This window comes from Heterostelium album (genome assembly GCF_000004825.1).
Source record: "Heterostelium album PN500 unplaced genomic scaffold PPL_scaffold4, whole genome shotgun sequence".
Lineage (NCBI taxonomy): Eukaryota > Evosea > Eumycetozoa > Acytosteliales > Acytosteliaceae > Heterostelium > Heterostelium album.
In genome coordinates, this window is record NW_008805066.1 from 46,447 (window position 1) to 69,468 (window position 23,022).

Genomic DNA, 23,022 nt, shown 5'->3' on the forward strand with positions numbered 1-23,022 from the left:
TTAATAATTTAATTTTTTAAAAAATATATCATTCGTTTATCTATAAATAGATAAATAAAGAGAATATCTTAAAGACCAACCGCTATTTTTCCTTGAATGGAAAAACCAGTTTCAAACTTATAAATCATCAAATGTAAATTTCCTTTTCTCTGTATTTTGTATTATACTTATTTCAAAAGTTTACAAGTTTATTATTATTATTCATATTTAATTTAATTTATTAAACTCAAAAGAAAAGATAATGAGTCATCCTTTCGAATTTTATCATTTTTAAATCTATACTTTTAAAATGAATAATAAAAATATTAATAAAATTTTTTAAAGATATTTATTATTTAAATAACGATAAAAAACTAGTTGGTAAATTTATTACTAAATGATTGAATTTAATGAATATTCTTTAAATTTATAAATAAAAAGAATATTTATTTGTTTTATTTCTTGAATTGATCAATGTCCAATTTAATTGAAGATTTGTTATAAAACAAATAAAACTCCAATCAACAACAGATCCAATGCTTATTAATTTTTGTTCCCCAAAAACACCACCCAGGATTAAAAAAAAAATTAAAGAAAATAATTGTGTGTTCATTTCACACTCACCACCTCTGTCTTTTTTTCTTTGGTTCAAATATTTTATTTTTTTAAAATAAATAAATTTAAATAAAATAATATTAAAATATCACTACAAAAACTTTAATCATACACATAATCCACAACTATTCTATTCAAAATATAAGATAAAAACAAAATAAAAAAAAACAAAAAAAACAAAAAAAACAAAATAAAAAATAAAATATCTTTCCTTTTTATATTATTCAATTACGATAATTTTATTCTGTTAATTTTTAAATTTAAATTAAAAATAATTATATATATATATTCAAATAAATTATTTTTATTTTTGATTATTTAATTAGTTAGTTAGTTATATCTATTATAATAATAAATAATAGTTTGTTTGCTTGTTTTTTTTCATTCATATTTTTTTTTGTTTTTTGTTTTTTTTTTTTATTAGGTCGACAATAATAAACAATAATACATTTTTGCATAAATTTTAATTAAATTTATATAAATGATACAAATGGAAGAGGAACACAGAGATAGTGTTGATAGTAATATTAATAGTTATGATAATAATAATAACAATGATAGTAATAACAAGATTAATTATGGAAGTTTAATAGATTCAGATATTTCTCTGGGAAATGATAGTTTGTCATCTATCAAATTGGATGAGAATAAACAACAACAACAACAACAACAACAATTGTATTATCAACAGCATTCTGTCAGTATAATAGATGGAGGAGGCGTTGCATCTATTCCAGTTACACCAGAGACAATAAACAGCAGTAGTAGTAGCAGTAGCAATTTATTAGTAGATATAAACACACCGATCTCTATCTCGCCAATCACAAACAGTGGAATCACCTCAATGACCAACCATTATAACATAAATTCGAACATTCAAAACAACAATAACAACAATATTAATAATAATACTAACAATAGCAACACTGATAGCAACAGTAGTACTCCAGACTTACTACTATCAAATTTCTCACCTGCAATGACATTAACATCACCAACTTCAACATCAACATCTCAATTAGATATCAATAACAATATAGATAATAGTAATAGTAATAGTAATAATGATACTACTGATAAATTAGTAGTGGTTGTTGAGAAAAAAGAGTTAACATTTTTAGATACCCCAATAGAGATTATCAATTATATATTTTTAAATGTTGGTGCTCTCAATATGCCTTCGCTGCTACGAGTCAATAAGTTTTGTTTTAGAACCGGTATGAAAGAGGGACTGTGGTCACTCTTTGTTCAGAATGATTTTGGCATTGCAGTTTCCGATCTGACAACGATGGTGCGTTTGAACAGCGGTGCACGCTCGCTCTACGCCAATCTCTACTTCAAGCGTCGTAACAGCATCGTCCCGGTGCGTTCACCCAACCCACTGATTCGCTTCTTCCTCAAGCCCATCTCGAAGCTGCCCTCGCTCTTCTCTCGCAAGGAATACAAGATTCTCATGTACGGACTGGACGGAGTCGGCAAGACCACTCTACTCTACAAGTTTGCACGTGGTGAATTCGTGAGAACGCTCCCGACCAACGGATACAACGTCGAGGTCGTCGAGTACAAGTCGTGTGACTTTATCTGCTGGGACATCGGATACAACACCAGCAAGCCAGTCGTACCGGTGTGGCACCACTACATCCAAGACACCCAGGCACTGATATTCATCATCGACAGTACCGATCGTACCAGACTGTCTCAGGTACGCGAAGAACTCTGGAGAATGTTGACCGATCGTAACGTTGCCAAGATTCTTAGTTTCAAACAGAATGACTCCACCGATGGAAGAGTACAAAGAGTTAAAGTATTAATTTATGCAAATAAGATTGATAATGCTAATAATAATAATAACAATAATAATAACAGTAGTAGCAATAATAATAACAACAATAATAGTAATTCTAATTTGTCAGGTAATAACTCTGTTACAAATACTCCACCACTTTTACACACCAGTAATAACAGTATTAATACACAACCAATGTCAACATTAGAAATAACATTGGCTTTATCACTTTTCAATTTACCAAAACATATCATTTGGCATGTACAGGTAAGTTATTTATTACTTCATATTAATATATTTTGCAACCATATATATCTAATTGTAATACAATTCATCTATTTATTACTATAATTATTATTATTATTATTATCATCAATCAATTTTAGGGTTGTTCTGCAACATCTGAAGAAGGTGATGGATTGTATGAAGGTTTAGATTGGCTCAGTTCACAATTTGAAGAGGAATAGATAGATAGATTCAACCCATTTACTGACATTTACTGACATTTCGAATTAATACATATCAATATTATTATTTTTCTGTCAATTATCATTCATCAATTACAAACTAAAGTTTAAAGTTTGTGATAAATAAACATATTATACTCATATATAACTTTTTAAAAGAAGTTATATTAATTGCAATGAAGACTAGTCTGTTTGTCAAACATCTGTTTTTTTATTTTTTTTAAAATGACAAGATTCATTTTTACAGGAAAAAGTTAATTATTTTTTTGAATTGCAACATGAAGGAAAATGAATACACAAGAAAACAATGGAAAAGAGACAAGATCTTCTTTTTCAACACAACCAATTCCTAAACTACTAAAGACATTACCACTCAATATTAACAATAGTAGTAGTAGTAGTCAAGTGAACAATCATAACAATATGTCTACAACAACAACCACAAAGTTAGTAAATACTAATAATAATAATAACAATAGTAGTAATAACAGTAATAATAAAGTAAATTCAACTACTATTACACCTGTAAATAAACCAATACAGCTTTTACCATTAAATAAACCATTACCAAAGCCATTACCTCTATTTAAACCTAATATTATCAATAAAAATATAATTACAAATATAAATAACAGTAATCAAAGTATTTCAAGTAATAATAATATTATTGGTAGTAGTAGTAGTAGTAGTAGCAGCAGCAGCAGCAGCAGCAATAGTAGTAGTAGTAATAGTAATAATAACAGTAATCAAAGTATAAACAATGTAAATAATAATAGTAATAAAAGTAGTAGTAGTAGTAGTAATGATGATATAGATTTCGATTTTGATTTCGATGATAATAATAATAATAACAATTCATCTATATCAGTTTCTACACAGTCACAAAATTCATTCACAATGGCATCATCTTCATCTCTATTTAAACCGATTAATAACTTTAATGCTAGTCCAAAGAAATTGAACCCTCTTATGTCAACCATCAATAACCATAGTATCAATGTTATGAATAACAAAAATAATAATAATAATAATAATAGTAATAATACAGTTCAAAACAACAACTATAATAATAACAATAATAGCTATAGCAATAACAATGATGTAATCGACTTTCAACAGAGAATAATGATACCTATCAATTTAGAGTTTAAATTAATCAATGAAACAGAGTTCTCTTGTATCGATCCAAAGAATGGAGCAATCAAGAGGATATTCTTACAGATAGAAGGAGCAAAACGTATGTACACATATTAGTGATAAAGTGATGATTGGGTTACTTACTGACTTTCCTGCTTTTTGAATGATTATATCAATTTAGAATTTGATGAGAATTGGTGGGGTAATACCGGTGTTACAACATAATAAATTTTGTGAGATGCTAATGAGGACTGGGGGTGTAAAAGTTAAACCATTGCCTCGACATATATTATGGGCATTCTCACAGCCACCGAAACTAGTACAACCCGATTACTCAAGACTGCCAGCCAATCTATTGAATACACTGTTACCCTTCCAACGAAAGGGTATCGAGTTTGGAATATCAAGAGATGGAAACTGTATTATGGGTGATGAAATGGGTCTTGGAAAGACAATACAGGCAATCGGATTATCATATTACTACAGGAGCGAATGGCCGCTGCTCATTATCACTCCATCCTCTCTTCGCATGGTGTGGGCGGAGCAACTCGAGAAGTTCCTACCCGGTGTCTTCAAGAATGGCGATATCAATCTGGTTATGAATGGACGTTGTGGATTGAATGGTCTGGTCAATATCATCAGCTACGATCTGGTGCGTACCAAAGTAGAGGCGATCTTGGAGAAGCGATTCCGTGTGATCGTCGCCGATGAAAGTCATTTCCTAGGACTTTAAGGCGAAGCGAACCAGAGAGACGATGCGACTGATGGAGCACGCCAAGCGAAAGATTCTACTGACTGGAACACCTGCGATATCTCGTCCCTGCGAGCTGTATCAACAGATCACCTGTGTCATTCCAAACTTTCAAAAGTGGTATGACTACACCGATCGCTACTGTGCTGCACATATGGACAGATTCAATCATCGTGACTACTTTGGTCTATCGAATCCGGTTGAGTTGAATCTCTATTTGGAGCGCATTATGATTCGTAGAAAAAAAGACGAAGTTCTAACGGAGCTGCCAGAGATGCGTAGAGAGAAGATCATGGTGGAAGTGAAAAAGTCAGAGATGAAGAAGATCAAAGCTGTGATGGAGAATATCAAGTCGGCGCGTCAAAAGATGGAGGAGTCATCGAAGGACAACAATCGAAAGGGTGTCAACTCTGAGGGTGGAAAGCGAAAGTCACTCTACACCCAGTTGTTTAGAGATACTGGTCTCGGAAAGATGGCTGCTATCTCAAAGTTTATCGAGGATAAACTGGAAGACAATAGCAAGTTCCTGATTTTCGCACATCACAAAACAGTTATGGATGGAATCGAACAGTTGGTCAAGAAGAAAAAGGTGGAATATATAAAGATTGACGGTACCACTCCTGCTCATGCCAGAAGCAATCTGGTCAATATATTCCAGACTGACGAAAAGATTAAAGTTGCCATTCTCAGTATTACCGCTGCCGGAACAGGATTGACTTTGACAGCGGCGAGTGTAGCGATTTTTGCAGAGTTGTACTGGACACCCGGTGTGTTGATGCAAGCGGAAGCTAGAGTTCATCGTTTCGGACAGAATAGATCAGTGCTCATTCAGTATCTCGTTGGAATCAATACAATCGATGAGAGTATCTGGAGTATGCTTGAAAGCAAGAAAGATGTGTTGGGTCGTATTCTCGATGGTGAGAGTGACACTTTAGAGTTTGAAAAAGGTGAACAGATCTTGCAATCTACGCCGCATGAGAATGACAGCATCTGGGAGAGTATTATTCAGAGTGTGGAGGACAGAGATAGTCTCAGAAAGAAGAAGATCGATGCCAAAAAAGAAAGACAGGCAAGAAGAGAGCAGAGAAAGAATGCAGGTGAAGACGATGAATCGAAGCTTGATAATGAAAGTTCATATTTAGATGATTTCTTAGGTGACGACAATAATGAGGAGGAGGAGGAAGAAGAAGGTGATGAGGAGAATCAAGATGAAGACAATGATGACTACGATCAAGATCAAGAAGAACAAGACGATAAAAAGAAAAAGAAGACAACCACAAAGAAGAGTAAGACATCATCAACAACAACAACAGCGACAACAAAAAAAGTAAAAGCTCCACAGAGATCAACCACTAAAAAGAGAGGAGCGTCCGTTAAGAGTAGCGATAACGATACAAAAAAGAAAAGAAAGACCAAGAATGATATAGATTTGCTGGACGAAGAGAATGAAGAAAGTGACAGTGATCCAAACAATACTAGTTTGTCAGGGTTTAAAGATCCATCGGAAAAGAGTAGCGACACCAACAACAAAAAACAAAGACTGAGTGCATCATCAGAGATTGTAGTCGACATGGATGAAGACTTTGAAGATTCATTGTTGGTTTCCGATTTTGACAAACTTGAACAATTTAAATTTAAGGCTGGTTTTTAAGTCAAACTATTGCAATTTAAATAAAATCATAATATTCTATAATGAATTGTTAAAGTTTTAATTAAAGTTTATTTAATTAGTCAAAGAATTTTGATTTTAATCGGTTAAGAAATAAATGGTGTAGGTAGTGTAGTTTGCATGGATTTTCGAAAATCCAAAAGTGAGGTTGTATTAACTTGAGAAAGAATAGATAAAAAGATAAAGAATAGAAAATATATAAAGAATAATTAAATAAAGAATGGATATTTTAAAATGAAATAATATTATAGGTATCATACCCTTCAAAATATTTATTTAAAATTTAATTTTTAAAAAAATTTAAATTAATTTCCAATACTGGCATTTGCAGGCTTTCCCAATAGTTTGATTGTTGTGTTGATACCCATACCACCCTTGCTTAGCATTCTACAGAGCCAATCAGGTAAAAACCAACCATTTGGAAACATAGCAATACCTTCGTTTCTGCCTAGTACCAGAGCTACCGAGAATGCAGTAGGCTTGTACTCATGAAGGGTCTTATTATTGTTGGAAAGTGCATCGATATTTTTGATAATTGTAGCCGATTGATTCATAGTGTTTCTTACGGTTCTTCTTTCTTGAATATTAGTAATGTCGCCAATACCAAAGATATTATCAAAACCTTCGATCTGAAGATGCTTATTCACTCTTAGGTAGCCCTTGGAATCGAGAGGGAACTCATTGAGCAACTCATTGTTTAGTTTGTTTCCAATTGCCCAAAATACAAGATCTGCCTCTATTTCACCAGAATTCGATTGATAAACTTGTCTTTTAACTTGGTAGTCAAAGATTTCTTGCTTTCTTCTGGCCTCCAAAATGTCGTCGGGTGTGTCAATGGTGGTATTCAACAAGACGTTGATGTTCAACTGTTTTAGTTTATCTTGGAGTTTGGTCATGAATACCTCTGTGGATTGTGGTGAGATAAGATAGTTGGAACGACTGACCAATGTTATCTGTTTTTCTTTGAAATCGGTTGCTATCTCTGCTGCTAGCTCGACACCAACTGCACCTCCACCAATGATTAGAATCTTTTTGCTCTGCTGAATCTTGTCTTTGAGACCCTGATAATATTGGTAGATGTTGGATGAATCTGAGGGTGCTTTGAATGGGGTGATATTGTTTGCACCAGTTGCAATAACCATGTAATCAAAATTGAATTCATCTCCATTCTCGATAGTAACACGATCGGGTTGTACTTTTGTAACACTTGCATGAATGATCTTTCCGTGCTTCATTACTTTATCGTATTCAAAGAAACATTTCTTTGATAGTTCAGGATTGGTTGTGCATCGCATTGCTGAGATGTAATGAAAGAAGGACTTGTTTCTCTCTATCATAACCACGTCATATTTCTTGTCCAACTGTCCAGCCAAGATAACTCCACCATAACCACCTCCAACGATTACCACTCTTTTCTTTTGAACATTATTGTTATTTTTAAGTTTAAAAAATAATCCAAGACCCATGATTGGTACTATAGTATATAACATAAAATTTGATAAAGTAATTGGATCCTCTGAAAATTTTAATGTAGAAAATGTTTTTCCTACTTTAACAAGATATTCTCCAAACATTAAATGTTAAAATTAAAAATGTATCTGTACAGATGTTGTCAATAGTATACAGTTTAAAAAAAAGTACGAACAGTATATGGTTTTATAGTTTAATTAAATAACCATTATTCAAGATTAGGTGGACAGAACATTCTTTGCTACCGATAAATGATGATTTGATAAAACAGTTAAAATTACGATATTTTGGAATTGACCTTATACTATTTAGTAAAGTCGACTTGACCTAATTATTTTGGAATTTTGCAAAATTCATTTTTACTTTTTTTTTTTTGTTTTTTTTTCTCTTGACATTTTTATGACAAATCTAAAAATAATTATAATCATCCATGATGAATTTATTTTGATTGATTAATTATTAGCTGTTAGTTATTAATACCAAAAAACATAATTTCAAAAAAAAAAATATATATTTGAATCAAGATTTTTAAAAATGTGTTAAATATAACTGGATACCAAATGATTATGTTAAAATATAACTGTGTACACATAATTCACAATAGAAAAAAAACAATTTTGAATAAAAAAAAAAAAACCAAAGAAAGATATTGTTTGATTTTCATATTCTATGTTTATTTCGCATCTCTTGTAAAAAAGATTTCATTTTATCGTTTTTCTTTTTCTTTGCTGATTTAATTGCTTGGTTGTAATTACCTTCGGTTCTGTTCTCACAAAGAAATTGTACAACAGCAAAGTGATTGTTTTTAGCAGCTTTTTTTAGTGCAGATTTTGTGCATGCTGCCTTATGATTATGAAGATATTCTACGATTTCTTTGTATCCATTGGAAGCTGCAAAATCCAAAGCATCGGTAGTTCCTTGGATATTGCGTTGCTCCATTAAATACATAAGTATTTTGAAGTGTCCAGCGATCGAGCTGGTATCGACAGCAGTTGCTGAACATTCAATTAGATCTCCATATTGGAACAACCGTTCGACGACATCCAGGTGACCTTTGATACACGCGAAATCAAATGGATTATTGGGTCGTAGTTCTTTTGGATCCTCAAGTCTTGGCATGAGATATTCCAACATCTCGATCGAGCCTTGTCCACAAACATAACAGATTGCCTCTGCTGAGAATCCTTCCGTACGATTCTCACATAGGAATCGCACAATGTCATAGTGACGATTGGCAGCAGCCAGATTAATAGCTTTCTTTGAGAATCCTATCGATCCTTTGTGATGATGTAACCACTTTACCATTGGCAACTGTCCGTGTTTTGCAGCTTTGTCGTGCATACATTGGCTAAACTCTATCAGATTGTTATTGCTAATATACTCTACTACATCTACATATCCAGCTTTGACTGCTACACGAATAACAAATTGCCAATCGGTATGGAGTTTCTTTTCCACTGTGAAATAAACAATGATTTTCAAATGGCCAGCTGATGCCGCTGCTTCAAAAGCCTTTTTAATATTGGTAGTGCAGTGTAGTTGCTCGTGTAGGAACTTCACTGTTTCAAAGTGTCCGTTGTGCGCTGCGTCAGTGAGAGCAAGACTAGTGCACTTATCTTTTCCACTCTTCACCAAATACTCTATAACATTCAAGTGTCCATTCTTGGCTGCGCGATCTATGGCGCTGGCAGATATCGGACACACCATCACCTCATTCAACCACTTGACCGTGTTGATATTCCCATTCATAGCAGCTTGATTCAACGCTTTAGCGGTCAACGTAAAATAATCAACTCCCACCAACCGCTTTAATTGTTCCAGTTTGCCATCCTTGGCCAAAGACTCTAATAGACCACTCGAGATGATATCCAATTTTTTATTTGCAAGCAACCAATCTGCGATATGATTGTGTTCGTTCCACAAAGCTTGAGAGACTGCGTTACTTATCTTTGGCTGATTGCTTAGCGCATCGTTGTCAAACAACCATTTTATCACCTCCAGGTGACCCTCCATTGCTGCACCATACAATGCAGATGAACTACACTTGTTCACTCCAATGGAATGCAACCACTCCAATATTCTCAGGTGCCCCTTTGTTGCAGCGGCTATCGACAAGCTATTTCCATTGCTTTTGACATCGGACTCTCTGTCTTTTGCCAACCAGATCAGAAGGTCAAGATGTCCACCTTTTGATGCAGCTTCCATAAGTGATAAATAGATAGATGGATCAACTTCACTCCTATTGATGATATGACCATTCTTCCTTTTCTTTACGATCTGATTATCATTGTCTACAATTGCAATTTCCACCAAAGAATCATTATATTTTCCACATTGACCGTTTGACACCAATCTTGGTAAGAGATATTGAAGTATCTCTATATGTCCGCTGCTTGCAGCACTTAACAACGCCTCCACCATAGCTCCACATTGCTTCAGTTGCTTTGCATTCTGGTATAGATAAACAACACAATCGAAATGACCACAACGAGCAGCACACACTATTTCATTGCCATCAAATACGAAATCGAATGTATCACTCGTTGTTAAACTATATAGTAACTTTAAGATATTGGTATGACCTTGACTTGCAGCAATACTAGTAAAGTAGCCTTGTTTCTCATTCTTTAAACGCAAGTGATGTTTCAATAGCAAACGATCGGTTCCAACCAACATATCATAAAATCCAAAATAAACCATCGTTCTAGGTGATTTATAGAGAGTAGACCAAGTGAAATACTTTTGTCTTTCTAAATTAAAACACAGAGTTCTATGAATCGATTTTACCTCTCCAAATATCTTTTTCCTCAGATAAACATCTTTGATAACTAATTTTATTATATAAACTAATCTATCATTATTATTATTTATTGTTGGAGTTACTGTTGTTGTTAAAGATAATAACATTTTTTAATTTAATATTACTATTTGCATTTGATTTCTACTATTTAAAAATAACTTTATGATATATATGAGTTTAAGATATTTTTTAATTCATTGCATAATTATTGCGTTTTTGGTCTTGTTGACCCGATTTAATTAAAAAAAAAGTTTGTATTTTTCAAATAAATAATGATTGGGTAATATAAATATTAATATGATTTTTAATCATATTTGTTTTTATTTATATATTAATTTATGTAACTATCTATCTATCTACTTGTATTTATATTGTTTTCTATTGTGTTTGATGCCTGATATGTTGGTGATAGTGGAGGTTCAGGAATAGGGATATTGTTATCTTTTAATAAAATTTTGATTGTCTTGTTCTCAGATGTCAATCTACTTGCTTCATTTCCTAATATCTCTACATCATCCTAAAGATTGTTTGATTGATTGAATTGATAAGAGTGTTAGTTAAATAAATTAAATTGGATGAATATTACTATTAATAACAATTGTTGTAACATACTGATAATTGTATATTCTTTAAAATGTATTCTTGTAACATGGTTTCCATTTTCTCTACCATTTCAGCAACAAGCGTAGGATCGTTGTTTCGCCAGAAAGAACCGAGAGCACCTCCTTTCAAACGTCTGGATTTCTCGTCATTGGTGGTAGCCTTGCCTAGCTGTGTCTTTGAAATGTAAAAACGAACCACCTTATTCTTCTTTTCGATATCCTGATTCAATAAAAGTACATTCTCCTCGAGGGCTCTAATCTTTTCCTCGAGCTTATATTTCTCTGTGCCAAGTTCACCCAGCTTTCTTCCCATCACCTCGATATCCATTCTTAGCGAGTCGATACTTGCATCCTTGTTGTTATTGGATCTGGTAGCGCCGCTATTGCTTCCACTGCCGTTGAGATCTCTTCCGCCACTGCTGTTGTGGCTGGCACCAAGCATTGTAATATTGGGTGTAAGTGACTTGGGTGTCGACTGTCCAGACGAACTGGACAGTGGAATACCCTGTGACATTGTACGGAGATGTCCGGTTCTGCCTGGTGTCTGCAGTGGTGTAGTCGGCAGTGAAATACTATTGGCCGACTGCGACATGAGTGGTGAAGAATTTGGAGTGGTTGGAATACTGCCAGATGATTGTGATAATAGATTTACAGAGGTTCTCTCCTTTGATAATTCAGATTTCAAATCTTTAATCTAAAAGTTAAAAAGTAGGAATAATAAATATTAGTCAACACATTCCGATAAATCTTTGTTTAAACTATACTAACCATCTTATTTGTTTTCTTTTCAGCTATTTTCTTTTCAGTCTCTGCATCTGCCAATGCAGTCTCTAGCTTGGAAACTTTAGCGGATGCCTCCTCGTAGTCTGCTTTCAGCTTATCGAGCTGTGGTACAATTAGCTGAAGATTGGCATTGGATGCCTCGAGCTCTTCGATCTGCTCTCTCGCTTCATTGTAGGTCTGGTTCAACTCGTCAAACTCTGCCAATCGCTTATTGGCATCGTCCAACGACGACTCTAGTTTCTCGAGTTGCTCGACACGCTCTTGAAGATCGCTCTGTAGTTTCGCAGTGTCTTCATTGAGCTTTGTGTTTGTCGATTGCAAATCCTGTTTGGCTTGCTCTGCCAGCTGAAGTTTCTCATTGGTTTCCACGATTTGCTGTGTCAGACTCTTGCAATGTTTGTCGGATTCCTCAAACTCTGAATTCAACTTATTGTAACGCTCTGTGAGTGAATCGAGTGTGCTTCTCTCACGCGATAGCTTTTCATCTGCTTTCTTCATTTGAGTGTTGATTGACTCTGATGCCGAGAGTGTTTCTCTGAGTTCGCTTGAACGTTTCTCCAAATCCGATTCCAAACCGGCAATAGTTTCCTTCAGCTGAAGAATCTCCTCACCCTTTGACTCTATCAACTTGTCCTTGATGGCGAGATCATCCGTTACCGTTCTCAAAGTCTGAGCATATTCATCTCTTGCCATCTTAAAGATATTCGATTGATCATTGGAATCCGATACCTTTGATTCATAGAATGTCCTAGGAATTATCAACAAATATCAAATATTAATATTGATAATCAATATTTATATATTCAATTATATATTATTATTTACATACTTTTGATCTTTTAATTGATTTTGAAGTTGATTGATTGTCTCTTTCTCCATCATTACTTGAGAGTTGAGATTTGATATGGTATTCTCAAGATCCTTTCTCTTGTTTGACATTGTTTCGATATCAGAGTTGAGAGTGTTGATATCAACAGTCAACTTTTTAATGTCACTAGCTAGTTTCTCTTCGATCTTTACACGATTGACTTCTGCACCAAGCAGTTTCTCTTGATACTCCTTGATGGTTGTATTCAAAGTTTCAATACTTTGCTGATACTCCTTACTTTCATTCTGTTGTCTCTGTGATTTCGAATCGATCTCTTTGATCTGCTCCATCAATCCCTTGATTGTCTCTCTCAACTTTGACTTTTCTTTCTCCTCTTCAACATTTACAACAGGTTCTCCAAGTGGATGGAAAACAACTGATTTATTCTTTTGTTGTTGTTGCTGTTGTACTTGTTGTTGTACTTGTGCTTGTTGCTGTTGTTGTTGAACTTGTAGAAGCTGTTGTTGTTCTTGTACCTGTTGTTGCTGTTCATCCAACTTCAAATGAATCTCATTATAAATCTCATCAATCTTTGACTTTATTTGATTCTATAGAGTGTTGTGAGTGACATAAGAGTAGTCAGTATTGTATCAACTATGTATATTTCACAAGTGAAATCAATCTTACCTTTATATCTTCCTTATCTTCAATAGACCAAAGATCAACGTTATCCAATAGATTCATTATGTTTTGTTTGTCGAATAACTGTTGATTCGATTGCTGATGTTGAGTAATCAACTCGGTGACAGCAGTTAAAGCACCATTCGCTTCGAGTGTTGTTGCAACGGTTGTGTTGTCAGCACCGTTCTCTCCGATGATCATATGACCATCCGAACCACCGACACCAACACCAGCACCACCACCACTTGTCTTTAGTTCCTCTACCTTATTCTCCAAGTCCTCCTTTGAACAGATCAACTCTGCAATCTCCACTTGCAGCCTACGGTTCGTAGATTGTTGATCCTCCACCTTTATCACATAGGATTGCATCTCCTTCTTCAACAAGAGAATTTCATCTTCCAACTGTTTATTCGTTTCAAATAAACTTTTAATATTATGTTTCAATGCTTCACTCTAAAAGAATATCATAATTAACAATCAGTTAGTTAGCATCTATCTTATCAATCTTATCTTTTCCAAAACTCTTCATTCAAATTTAATAAATACTTGAGTTTGATGATCTTGTTGAATTTGTTGTAATGACTTTTTCAAAGAATCGTTCTCCTCGGTCAAGTCTGAAACCTTGTTCTTTTGGGACATGATTCCCGACAATGAAAAACCTTTTTTCTTGGGTGTATTTTCATTTTCGAGTGATTCAATATGATCTTTCTGACTTTTTAATTCTGTTATTAAGATTAGCAAATATTGTTCTATTAGTATAACATAGAACTCGATAACAATAATAATAATAATAATAATAATAATAATAATAATAATAATAATAATAATAATAATAATAATAATAATAATAATAATAGTATTACTAATTATGTCGAGATATTATACATACCAGTTTGTAACTTTTTCTCTCTTTCAGTTGCTTCATACTTATATCTCTTCAACTCTATCAATTGTTCTTGCAACAAATTAAAGTCTTCTTCACTGATGACACCACCACTCATTTTCTATTAATAAATGGTCGTTCTTAATCAACAAACCAAACAATTAAATCAATCTAATCTAATCTAATCTGATTTAATCTGATGCTCTACTACTATTCTATTATAAGAAAATAGGTTATTTTAATAAATCTAAATAAACATAAAAAAATTAAAATATCTAAAAATAAAAAAAACTACTAAATATATCTATCTATTTTATATATTTTAAAAGTAGTTCTTTTCTTTTCTTTTAATTATTTATTTTATTGTTGTAGTTGTTGTTTTCTTCTTCTTTATTATTTTTTTATAACGTTTGTATTAGTTATAATGATTTAAATTAAAAGACAGAAATAATTGACAATGACAACTTGCAAATAAATTTAAACAGCACACACCACCAAAAACAATTCTTTTTGATTTTTTGATTTTTTGTCTTTTTTTTTAAATTTGGTTTTTTCTGATACTGAGAGATTGTTGGTGTGGGATCAAAAGACAAATAGGGTTATCATTATTCACCCACCACAAAAATAAAGATCTAAACACATACATAAATTTAATAGTAAAGTTTAAGATTTTATCAAATAAATATTGATGATTAAATAATAATGATATACAACAAACAACCACTTGTCTATGATTATGATTATTCAAAATCATCAAATAAAAATCATTGCATTTCATGTTTATTTATTGATTGATCATTAATATAACAATCATGATTGTTTGGAATTGAAAAGTTGTATCATGATGATGATGATGATATAATTTAGAAATGTGCAAAACATTTCTTTATCAAAAAATTAATTTAAAAGTAATAATAATAACAAATTATATAAATGATTTTGATTTATATTTGATTTATTCTGATTCTTCAACTTCATCTTCTTCTTCTTCTTCAGAATCATCAGGTTCATCATTATTGTCTCTCTCATCTTCATTATCATCATCTTCTTCGTCTTCTTCTTCGTCTTCCGCATCATCCTCTTTGACGGTACTATTAAATGGAACGGATAAAGCTGGTGGTATCGACTGCATATTTTGTTGTTGTTGTTGTTGTTGTTCAATCGGTTGTTCTTGTACCAAAAGTCTTTGATTTATATTAGAAATCATTGCAGTCGTTTGTAACATATTATTATCATTATTAAATTGTTGTTGAATACTATTATTATTATTAAATTGATTTAAAATAATATTGGCAGTGGTTGTTGTTGTTATTGGTGTTTGATTAAGAAGTTGTTGTTGTTGTTGTTGAAGTTGGTTGTTTGAAGTATCAGTAGTTGTTGTTAATTGTTGTTGCTGTACAAAAGGATTGATTACACCAATAGAGTTAAGAGGGGGTGTAGTAGGTGAAGACATTTGCTGTAGATTCAAAGATTGATAGGATAACGGTGTTGTTTCTCCGTTTGGTGTAGTCGATGAGTACATTATCGTATTCTGATTCGATAAGATACCACCGGTGATCGATTCGAATGACCAAGTCGGATTATTATTTTCGACGACAGTCGTTGTATTCGGACCGACCATCATACTACCACCATTGATATTTATATTATTATTGTTATTATTATTATTAAATATTTGATTACCATTGTTATTTATATTATTATTAAAAGTCAACGCTTGAGCTATACCAATTGCTTGATTATGCTGTTGCTGTGAAAATTGAAGTGGTTGATATTGTTGTTGTTGTTGTGTTTGTTGTGCTAAAATCTGTGGTTGTTGTTGTTGTTGTTGCTGTGTTGTTTGTTGTTCTAATTTATCTTTCTTGTTCTTCTTTTTTGGAGTACCATTATTATTTATATCGTTATCAAGAATTGCCGATTCACTACCGGTATCATCGTCACCATCTTCTCCTGGTTTTGGACATTGATGTCCTTTCTATAATTATTTACAATGCTTTGTTAGTAAAGAATAACTATTGTTATGATAATTATTAATAGCTTACCTTTGGTAATTTACATCGATTACAAAGATAGATTGCTCTTTTGGCTTTCAATGACTTTTCGTCTTGTTGTTGTTGTTGGAGTTGTAGTAGCTGTTGTTGTGTCTCCACATCCTTATTCTTTGGAGGTCTACCTCTCTTTCTCTTGATTGGAATATCCTCTGCACTTGTAGTCATATTTACATTGTTGTTGGCTGTTTGAATTGGTAGTGGTGGAAGTGATTGTTGTAATAATTGCTGTTGTGGTATTGATTGGAATGTATTTGTATTGTTGAATACTTGTGATGGTTGTTGCTGCTGTTGTTGCAGTTGCTGTATGGGTTGCTGTTGTTGAATTTGTTGTTGTATTGGTTGTTGTTGGTTTGGTTGTTGATGTATCATCGGCAATGATGACATGTTTATGGAGGATGGTGATAATGTTGAGGTGGTGTTTGCGGTGTTGCTGTTGCTGTGCATCGATGCGGCTGCTGCTGCTGCGGCCAACGATGAATTGATGGCGGCAACAGAGGTGGAGGTGGACATGATTGATGCAGCACTGGTTGGTGCTGTTGTTGTTAAGGGCGATAGCTGTACAGACATCAATGTTGGTGAGCTCGTTGACGATGAATTGTTGCTTCCACCGAGTAAGTGGCTGTTCAATAACTCCAATGACACTGGATCCAAGATATTCATGATTGGCTTTACTATATTCGAGTGCTCAGTGATGCCTTCGGATGTTCTAATCAATTCCAAGCCTTGTTGTCTAACCAACTCCTTATAATCTGTTTTATTATTTATATATTGTTGTCTTTGAAGTTGTAAAAGTTGCTGTTGCTGCTGTTGATGCTGTTGCTGTTGTCGGAATGAATCGCTTAAACTATTACTAATTGAAAAACTATTATTATTATTAATATTATTATTACTATTGTTATTATTGATATTATTCTGTTGATTTATCAATGTTTGTTGTTGTTGTTGTTGTTGTTGATACGTATTATTTATAGTTTTCATGTTGCCATTGTTGAATGCCATTATATGTGAGGTTTCGAATGTTAGATTACCATTAGGATTGTCGCTTCCAGCAGCAGCAACATTGTTCATGTTGTTCAAATTTATGATGGATGTAGATATATTGGTAGTGTTGGTATTTGTGCTGCTGGTGTTGTTGGTAGTGCTATTGTTGGTATTTGAGTTGTTGCTGATGTTGCTGAGTGGAAGTAATGGAAGTGGTGTTGTCGTGTTGGTAATAGATCCTAGGTTACTATTTCCATTGTAAATTATATTGGGTGAAGAGGAGTTGCTGCTATTGGTGTTTGTAGTGGTATTAGTGTTGAGATTTGTGTTGGTGTGGTTGGTGGTGGTATTGGTGGTGGTGGTAGTAGATATGAAAGTATTGGGTGTGGTGTTTGTCGAATTCATTCCATATTCACCAGAGTTATTGATATTACTACTATCATTATTATTATTGTTAATATTGACATTATTATTATTATTATTATCAATACTATTTCCATATAACATCATCAAGCTATTACTACCATTGGTATTAGTAAAAAACTCATTGTTATTTGTATTGTTTTCACTATTTATATTATTATTGTTGTTGTTGTTGTTGCTGTACTGCTGTTGAGAATGTTGTTGTTGATGGTGTTTCTGCTCGACGACATCTTGTTCATAAGCTGTAGCTGAACCCATTGACATTGTTTGTACAGTTCAATGGATGCAACAAACACACTGTATGATAGATATAAGATATGATAGGATGTTCAACAACAACAATACAATATCAATAGTTTTCTACAATAGATTGGTATCACTATGATAGCTATAACTATTCTATATATATTTGCTTACAACACTATCTATTATCTTTAATCTTTGATATCTATAAGAATGACAGAGACAGAAGAGAAAGTAAGTAAAAGTGAATTGAATTAATTAAACAAAAAAAAAAACCAAACTTGACACTAAATAAATAATTAACTAAAATTAAAAAGCAATGTATTGTATTGAATGAATGAAAGTACTCTCTCTATTGGTGTTCTTTCGTTATGGCTAGAAAAATACAGAGATCTGCAATGAACGAAGCGCAGTGGGGTTTTTTTGTTGTTTTTTTTTAATTAATTGCAGATTGATTTTTGATTGTGTGTATTGAACTGAACTCTTGTTCTATCTATTTGATATAAAAGTTAAGATGAACTGATTTGAAAAAAAAATTAAAAACCTTCTTAGGTTTTTTTTTTTTTTTTGTTGGTCAAATTTCAAGAGCCGAGATGTTGTTCTTTCCCATGTGCACAGTGGTTGTGGGGGTTACGTGATATATATTAAAGGTGTGAATGACGGTGTGAAACAAAACAAGGTTTTTGTGAGAATTGCTGATGTGGTGGTCTACAAGGTTATTGAGACATATCATAAAATTATAAAAAAACTTAGTTTGACTAAAATTTTTTACAAAGTAAGTAGTAAATTTTCTTTAAATTATACTTTTTTTCTTGGAGACCAGAGTTTTTTTTTTTCTTGTATAATAGTATTTAGAAAATAAAATATTTATTAGATTTAATAGATTTAAAAAAATATGCTTTTGATTTTATAAATAAACAATAACAAAAAACAAAATAAAAAAGATCAAAGTTCAGTTTCGTTTCTTGTGTTAACAGATGTTATGTATGACTAACCAATGGTTTGTAGATATTCATATTCATATGGAGTTGGAAAGAACAACTAAGTGTGAACAAAAATAAATCAACAAAAAAAAAAAAAAAAAAAAAAAAAAAGAGTCATACATGTTTGTAAACTGATAGATACGAATTGAATTCATTTTTGTTGTGTGGGCAAAGATATGTTTTAGCACTTTAGAGCTGGAACCCTCCACCAACTGATCGTTGTACCACCCATAAAACAAAAATAAATCAACAACAAACACAGGCGAAACCAAATTCAGCTTGAATTCGTTTTGTGGGTGGGGAAAAATTGGATCATCTCACCTTTTTTAGATTGATGTATGTCATCACCTCCCACCACTCGACCGATTTTTTTTGTTTTCAGTATGAGTGGTGTTTTTTTGCCTTTTCTTTCTTTGGCCTCATTCCACATCTTTTTTTTGTTTGACCAGGTCAAAACAAATAAAATTATTTAGTTTTTTTTAGTTTTTTTTTTGCATTCGTGCCAATGTAAGCATCTATGAAGAGAATTTCCTTATTTGCACTAGTGCGAAGGAATTCCTCTGTTTGCAAAAGGAAATCTCCCTACAAGATGAGGACTTATCAAATGCCAAAAAAAAAAAAAAAAAAAAAAAAAAAAAAAAAATCAAATATGATCAATTCCTTTGAATGATTTTTTGTTCCACTACAACTATAATACATCTAGTATAACTAACAATTCAATTAATTAAATATTTAAAAATAGATTTGAAAATCATAGATCTTTTTTTCTAATTTGATCCTATTTACTTTAAAATAATAAATAAAAAGGTGTATTTTTAATTTAATAATCTTTAAAAGAAATTCTCATTTTACAAGTTTTTATTGCTTTTCATCCTTGAGATTAAAACAATTTTAAGAAAAGATGAATTAAAGAGATACATTCAAATTATATTATTCTAACTTAATCTGATCATTATGAAACTTTGTGCAAAGATATAGATTTTGAAAATTATTATAATTAAATTATAATTTATTTATTGAAGAGTGATTGTATAATTTTGAGAGTTTACAACAACTTCTCGAAATCATAGTAGCTGACATCAGAGACATTGCAAATTGATTTGTAGGATACAATGAGATCACCAGAGGTAAAGGCGAAAGTCCAGTAATCGCTTTGCTTTGGCAAGTGACGGAAAACAATCTTGTTGTTAGTGTTGACTTCGTTGAATGCCTCCAAGATCATCTCATCCTTGCATCTGGTCTTGATGTTGTAAGCAATGTTGGTGATGATCTCAGCAAAGATATCTCCGATTCTGTCCTTGTCGAAATCGAATGTGGTGTAACAGGTTTCGATGGACGATTCATCGTAGGTCCAGTCATTCTTGGTGGCCTCCTTAATCTCCTCCAAAGCAGTTTGGAACTTCTCTCCGTTCTCCTTCAAGTTGAGACGAGCCTTCAATGAGAGGACACCTGGTGATGGGATAATTGATGGCAAGTCAAAGTAGGTGATATCAGAGATGTTGGCTGGTGAAGCTCTGAATAACAAAACCAAATTGTTGTTCTCAAAGATGTATTTCCAGTAGGAGGTGTTCTTCTTGTCCTCATTGACTCTGACAATGACCTTTGAGTTGGCGTTGGCCTCGATCAAGGCTTCCTTGACCATTTCATCTTTGGTGGCAAATGACTTGACACATTCAGCAACGTTGGTGGCAACATCCTTGTAGAAGAAACTTCCTGGATCGTTCTTGACGTAGTCGGCGGATTCAACCTTGGCCAACAAAGTCTCGAAATCAAATTCAAAAGTCCATTCAACTCCGAGAGCTGATTTAATAGTCTCAACGGCATTGGTCAAGTGTTCTTCATTATCTATTATTGTTTTTGAAATAATATATAAAAAAATATTAATAATATGTTTAAAATTCCAAATAATTATTTTATCTATTTACCTCTAATAGATTTACGGGCGGCTAATGGAAGTGGCATTTTAATTTATTTATAATTACAACAAGTGTTGGATATAGAATACAAAGAATTTAATTGAATAGATAATTGAATATTGATTTGATTTGGTTTGAAATTTAAAGTATGACATTTCAGTATAAATAGTTAAAAGATAACTGATAAATTTGGAAATATTTTAATTTAATCAATTTAATTAAAAAGATTTAAACTTAGATATTTTTTTTTTTTTTTTCTAAAATCAAAAAAATAAGAGTGTCAAATTTAAGGCATCACCATCACTTCGATCTTTTATTTTATCAACAACTGCAAAATTGATATTGGTGAGTGTGCAAAACTTTAAAGTTTTGTGTCATTCAACGAAAATCATAAACCCTTTTAACAAAAACGTACACTTGGTAAAACATGTCTTTTTGCTAGTGATCCACCACACTACATACTAGGTTTTTTATTGGTTTTTTTAAAGATTAGCTAAGATCAAACCACTTGATTAAATCATTGATCAACAAAGAATGCACTCTGAACTTTGGAAATAAAACGGAGAGTTAGAAGACTTGACTATTATTACCAAACTATCTTGTTTGACACCAACTATTATTTAATAATATTATTTTTTTTTTGAATTATTATCAATGAAATTAGGCTCCAACAAATAAAAGCCGATGTGATTATAAAGTCTCTAAATTAAAAGATTTTTTTTAATTTAAAGTTTTATATTGTCATAATTATCCTGGGGGTTTGGAGTGATGTCTTGAGATATTTTTATTTGGGATCGATCCCAAACTTTATTACTATTCATTCTTTTCTATTTTACTATATATCAATCTTATTTCTTTCTGGATTTCTTGGTCAAAGCTGGTTCTGTGCATGTCAGACAACAATACTACTAAAAAGGAAAGATTAAAATATCAAAAAAAAGATAATTTGCACCTAAATTTTTTTAATAGTTAAAATTTATTTTAATAAAACTTGATTCATTCTAATAAGAATAAAATTTAAAGATCAAAATATTAATTGTTTTAAATAATTAAATATCCTTATCTTTGTTTGACAAGATTGGTCATATACTTTTTATTCATACAAATGGTTATTGTAGGTCTGTACTATGTTCAAACCTTCATCCTTCATCATTAATATATATATATATATATATATTATATACAGATTTATATAATATTATATAATTTAATATATATAATTAAAAAATAATAAATAGACTTTCTTTATAGAAGTTCCACAGCACATTTCAGTGTTACTATTTATTTACAAAAGAATCTTTTTTTAATCGGATTAATGCCAAGAGATCACAATTTTATATATTAGGTAAATTTGTTTTAAAAAGATGATGTCAACAAAAAAGATCGATTGTTTTGTTTAAATATATCACAATATCATATGTTTTATAGATTGTAAACGATTCATAATGTTAATTCAAGTTCAATGTTTTGTTAAATATGTAAAACTTATCATATATAGCAAAGATGCCTGTCACTTTTAACATAAACATCTTTAATAGGCATCAAATGTCAAACATGATTTATTACTCTTGCAAAACAAAATTTTTTAATTATTTTAAAAAAATGGTTTCAAAGAAGACCCATCATGATGGACCAATACCATATAACATGTTTTTTTTGTTGGTTACATTGCATCCAAAAATAACCAAAAAAAAATGGGAATTGTTTGTTTTTTGCAAAAAAAAGTTGGCTCGATTTGAGAACAATAATGTTAACACCATCAGCATCAAACAGTTTAATGTGTTTTATCCACTCTGAAATAATCGTGTTTTAAGGGTATCGAGTACTCCATTTTATTTGAAAGATTACTAAGTGGTATGTGACCCTACCTGTAGAAATCGCTCTGATATTTTTTATTGGGTGTTTTTGGTTTCGAATTCCGCTATTTGATTTACTTTTAAACATGACATGTGGAGTGGAATTCCACACTATTTAAAGAAACTAAGTTTAGTTAT

At 32.1% G+C, this 23,022-nt stretch overlaps 7 protein-coding genes across 7 annotated transcripts; 3 read left to right on the forward strand and 4 right to left on the reverse strand.

Annotated features, from left to right (window-relative positions):
- Positions 1-1,084: 1,084 nt before the first annotated feature.
- PPL_04580 (ARF/SAR superfamily protein) lies at positions 1,085-2,847 on the forward strand (the record flags this gene model as incomplete). Its single annotated transcript, XM_020575482.1, has 2 exons — positions 1,085-2,647; positions 2,767-2,847. The coding sequence occupies 2 exons, from the start codon at positions 1,085-1,087 to the stop codon at positions 2,845-2,847; spliced, it is 1,644 nt and encodes a 547-aa protein (XP_020434277.1).
- Positions 2,848-3,135: 288 nt separating this feature from the next.
- On the forward strand, positions 3,136-4,209 carry PPL_04581 (uncharacterized protein; the record flags this gene model as incomplete). The annotated part of the gene is made up of 2 exons (XM_020575483.1): positions 3,136-4,084; positions 4,166-4,209. 2 exons carry the CDS (start codon positions 3,136-3,138, stop codon positions 4,207-4,209), a joined length of 993 nt encoding a protein of 330 aa, XP_020434278.1.
- A 680-nt stretch (positions 4,210-4,889) lies between these two features.
- Positions 4,890-6,386, forward strand: DG1080 (C-terminal helicase domain-containing protein; the record flags this gene model as incomplete). Its single annotated transcript, XM_020575484.1, has 1 exon — positions 4,890-6,386. The coding sequence occupies one exon, from the start codon at positions 4,890-4,892 to the stop codon at positions 6,384-6,386; it is 1,497 nt and encodes a 498-aa protein (XP_020434279.1).
- A 323-nt stretch (positions 6,387-6,709) lies between these two features.
- PPL_04583 (uncharacterized protein) lies at positions 6,710-14,549 on the reverse strand (the record flags this gene model as incomplete). Its single annotated transcript, XM_020575485.1, has 11 exons — positions 6,710-7,953; positions 8,630-10,624; positions 10,662-10,702; positions 10,800-10,818; positions 11,035-11,191; positions 11,287-11,970; positions 12,045-12,807; positions 12,889-13,463; positions 13,555-14,001; positions 14,095-14,297; positions 14,438-14,549. 11 exons carry the CDS (start codon positions 14,547-14,549, stop codon positions 6,710-6,712), a joined length of 6,240 nt encoding a protein of 2,079 aa, XP_020434280.1.
- Positions 14,550-15,386: 837 nt separating this feature from the next.
- On the reverse strand, positions 15,387-17,481 carry PPL_04584 (uncharacterized protein; the record flags this gene model as incomplete). Its single annotated transcript, XM_020575486.1, has 2 exons — positions 15,387-16,406; positions 16,474-17,481. 2 exons carry the CDS (start codon positions 17,479-17,481, stop codon positions 15,387-15,389), a joined length of 2,028 nt encoding a protein of 675 aa, XP_020434281.1.
- An 80-nt stretch (positions 17,482-17,561) lies between these two features.
- PPL_04585 (uncharacterized protein) lies at positions 17,562-18,150 on the reverse strand (the record flags this gene model as incomplete). The annotated part of the gene is made up of 2 exons (XM_020575487.1): positions 17,562-17,656; positions 17,898-18,150. The coding sequence occupies 2 exons, from the start codon at positions 18,148-18,150 to the stop codon at positions 17,562-17,564; spliced, it is 348 nt and encodes a 115-aa protein (XP_020434282.1).
- A 415-nt stretch (positions 18,151-18,565) lies between these two features.
- PPL_04586 (uncharacterized protein) lies at positions 18,566-21,074 on the reverse strand (the record flags this gene model as incomplete). The annotated part of the gene is made up of 3 exons (XM_020575488.1): positions 18,566-18,622; positions 20,191-20,957; positions 21,038-21,074. The coding sequence occupies 3 exons, from the start codon at positions 21,072-21,074 to the stop codon at positions 18,566-18,568; spliced, it is 861 nt and encodes a 286-aa protein (XP_020434283.1).
- Between the last annotated feature and the right edge of the window lie 1,948 nt (positions 21,075-23,022).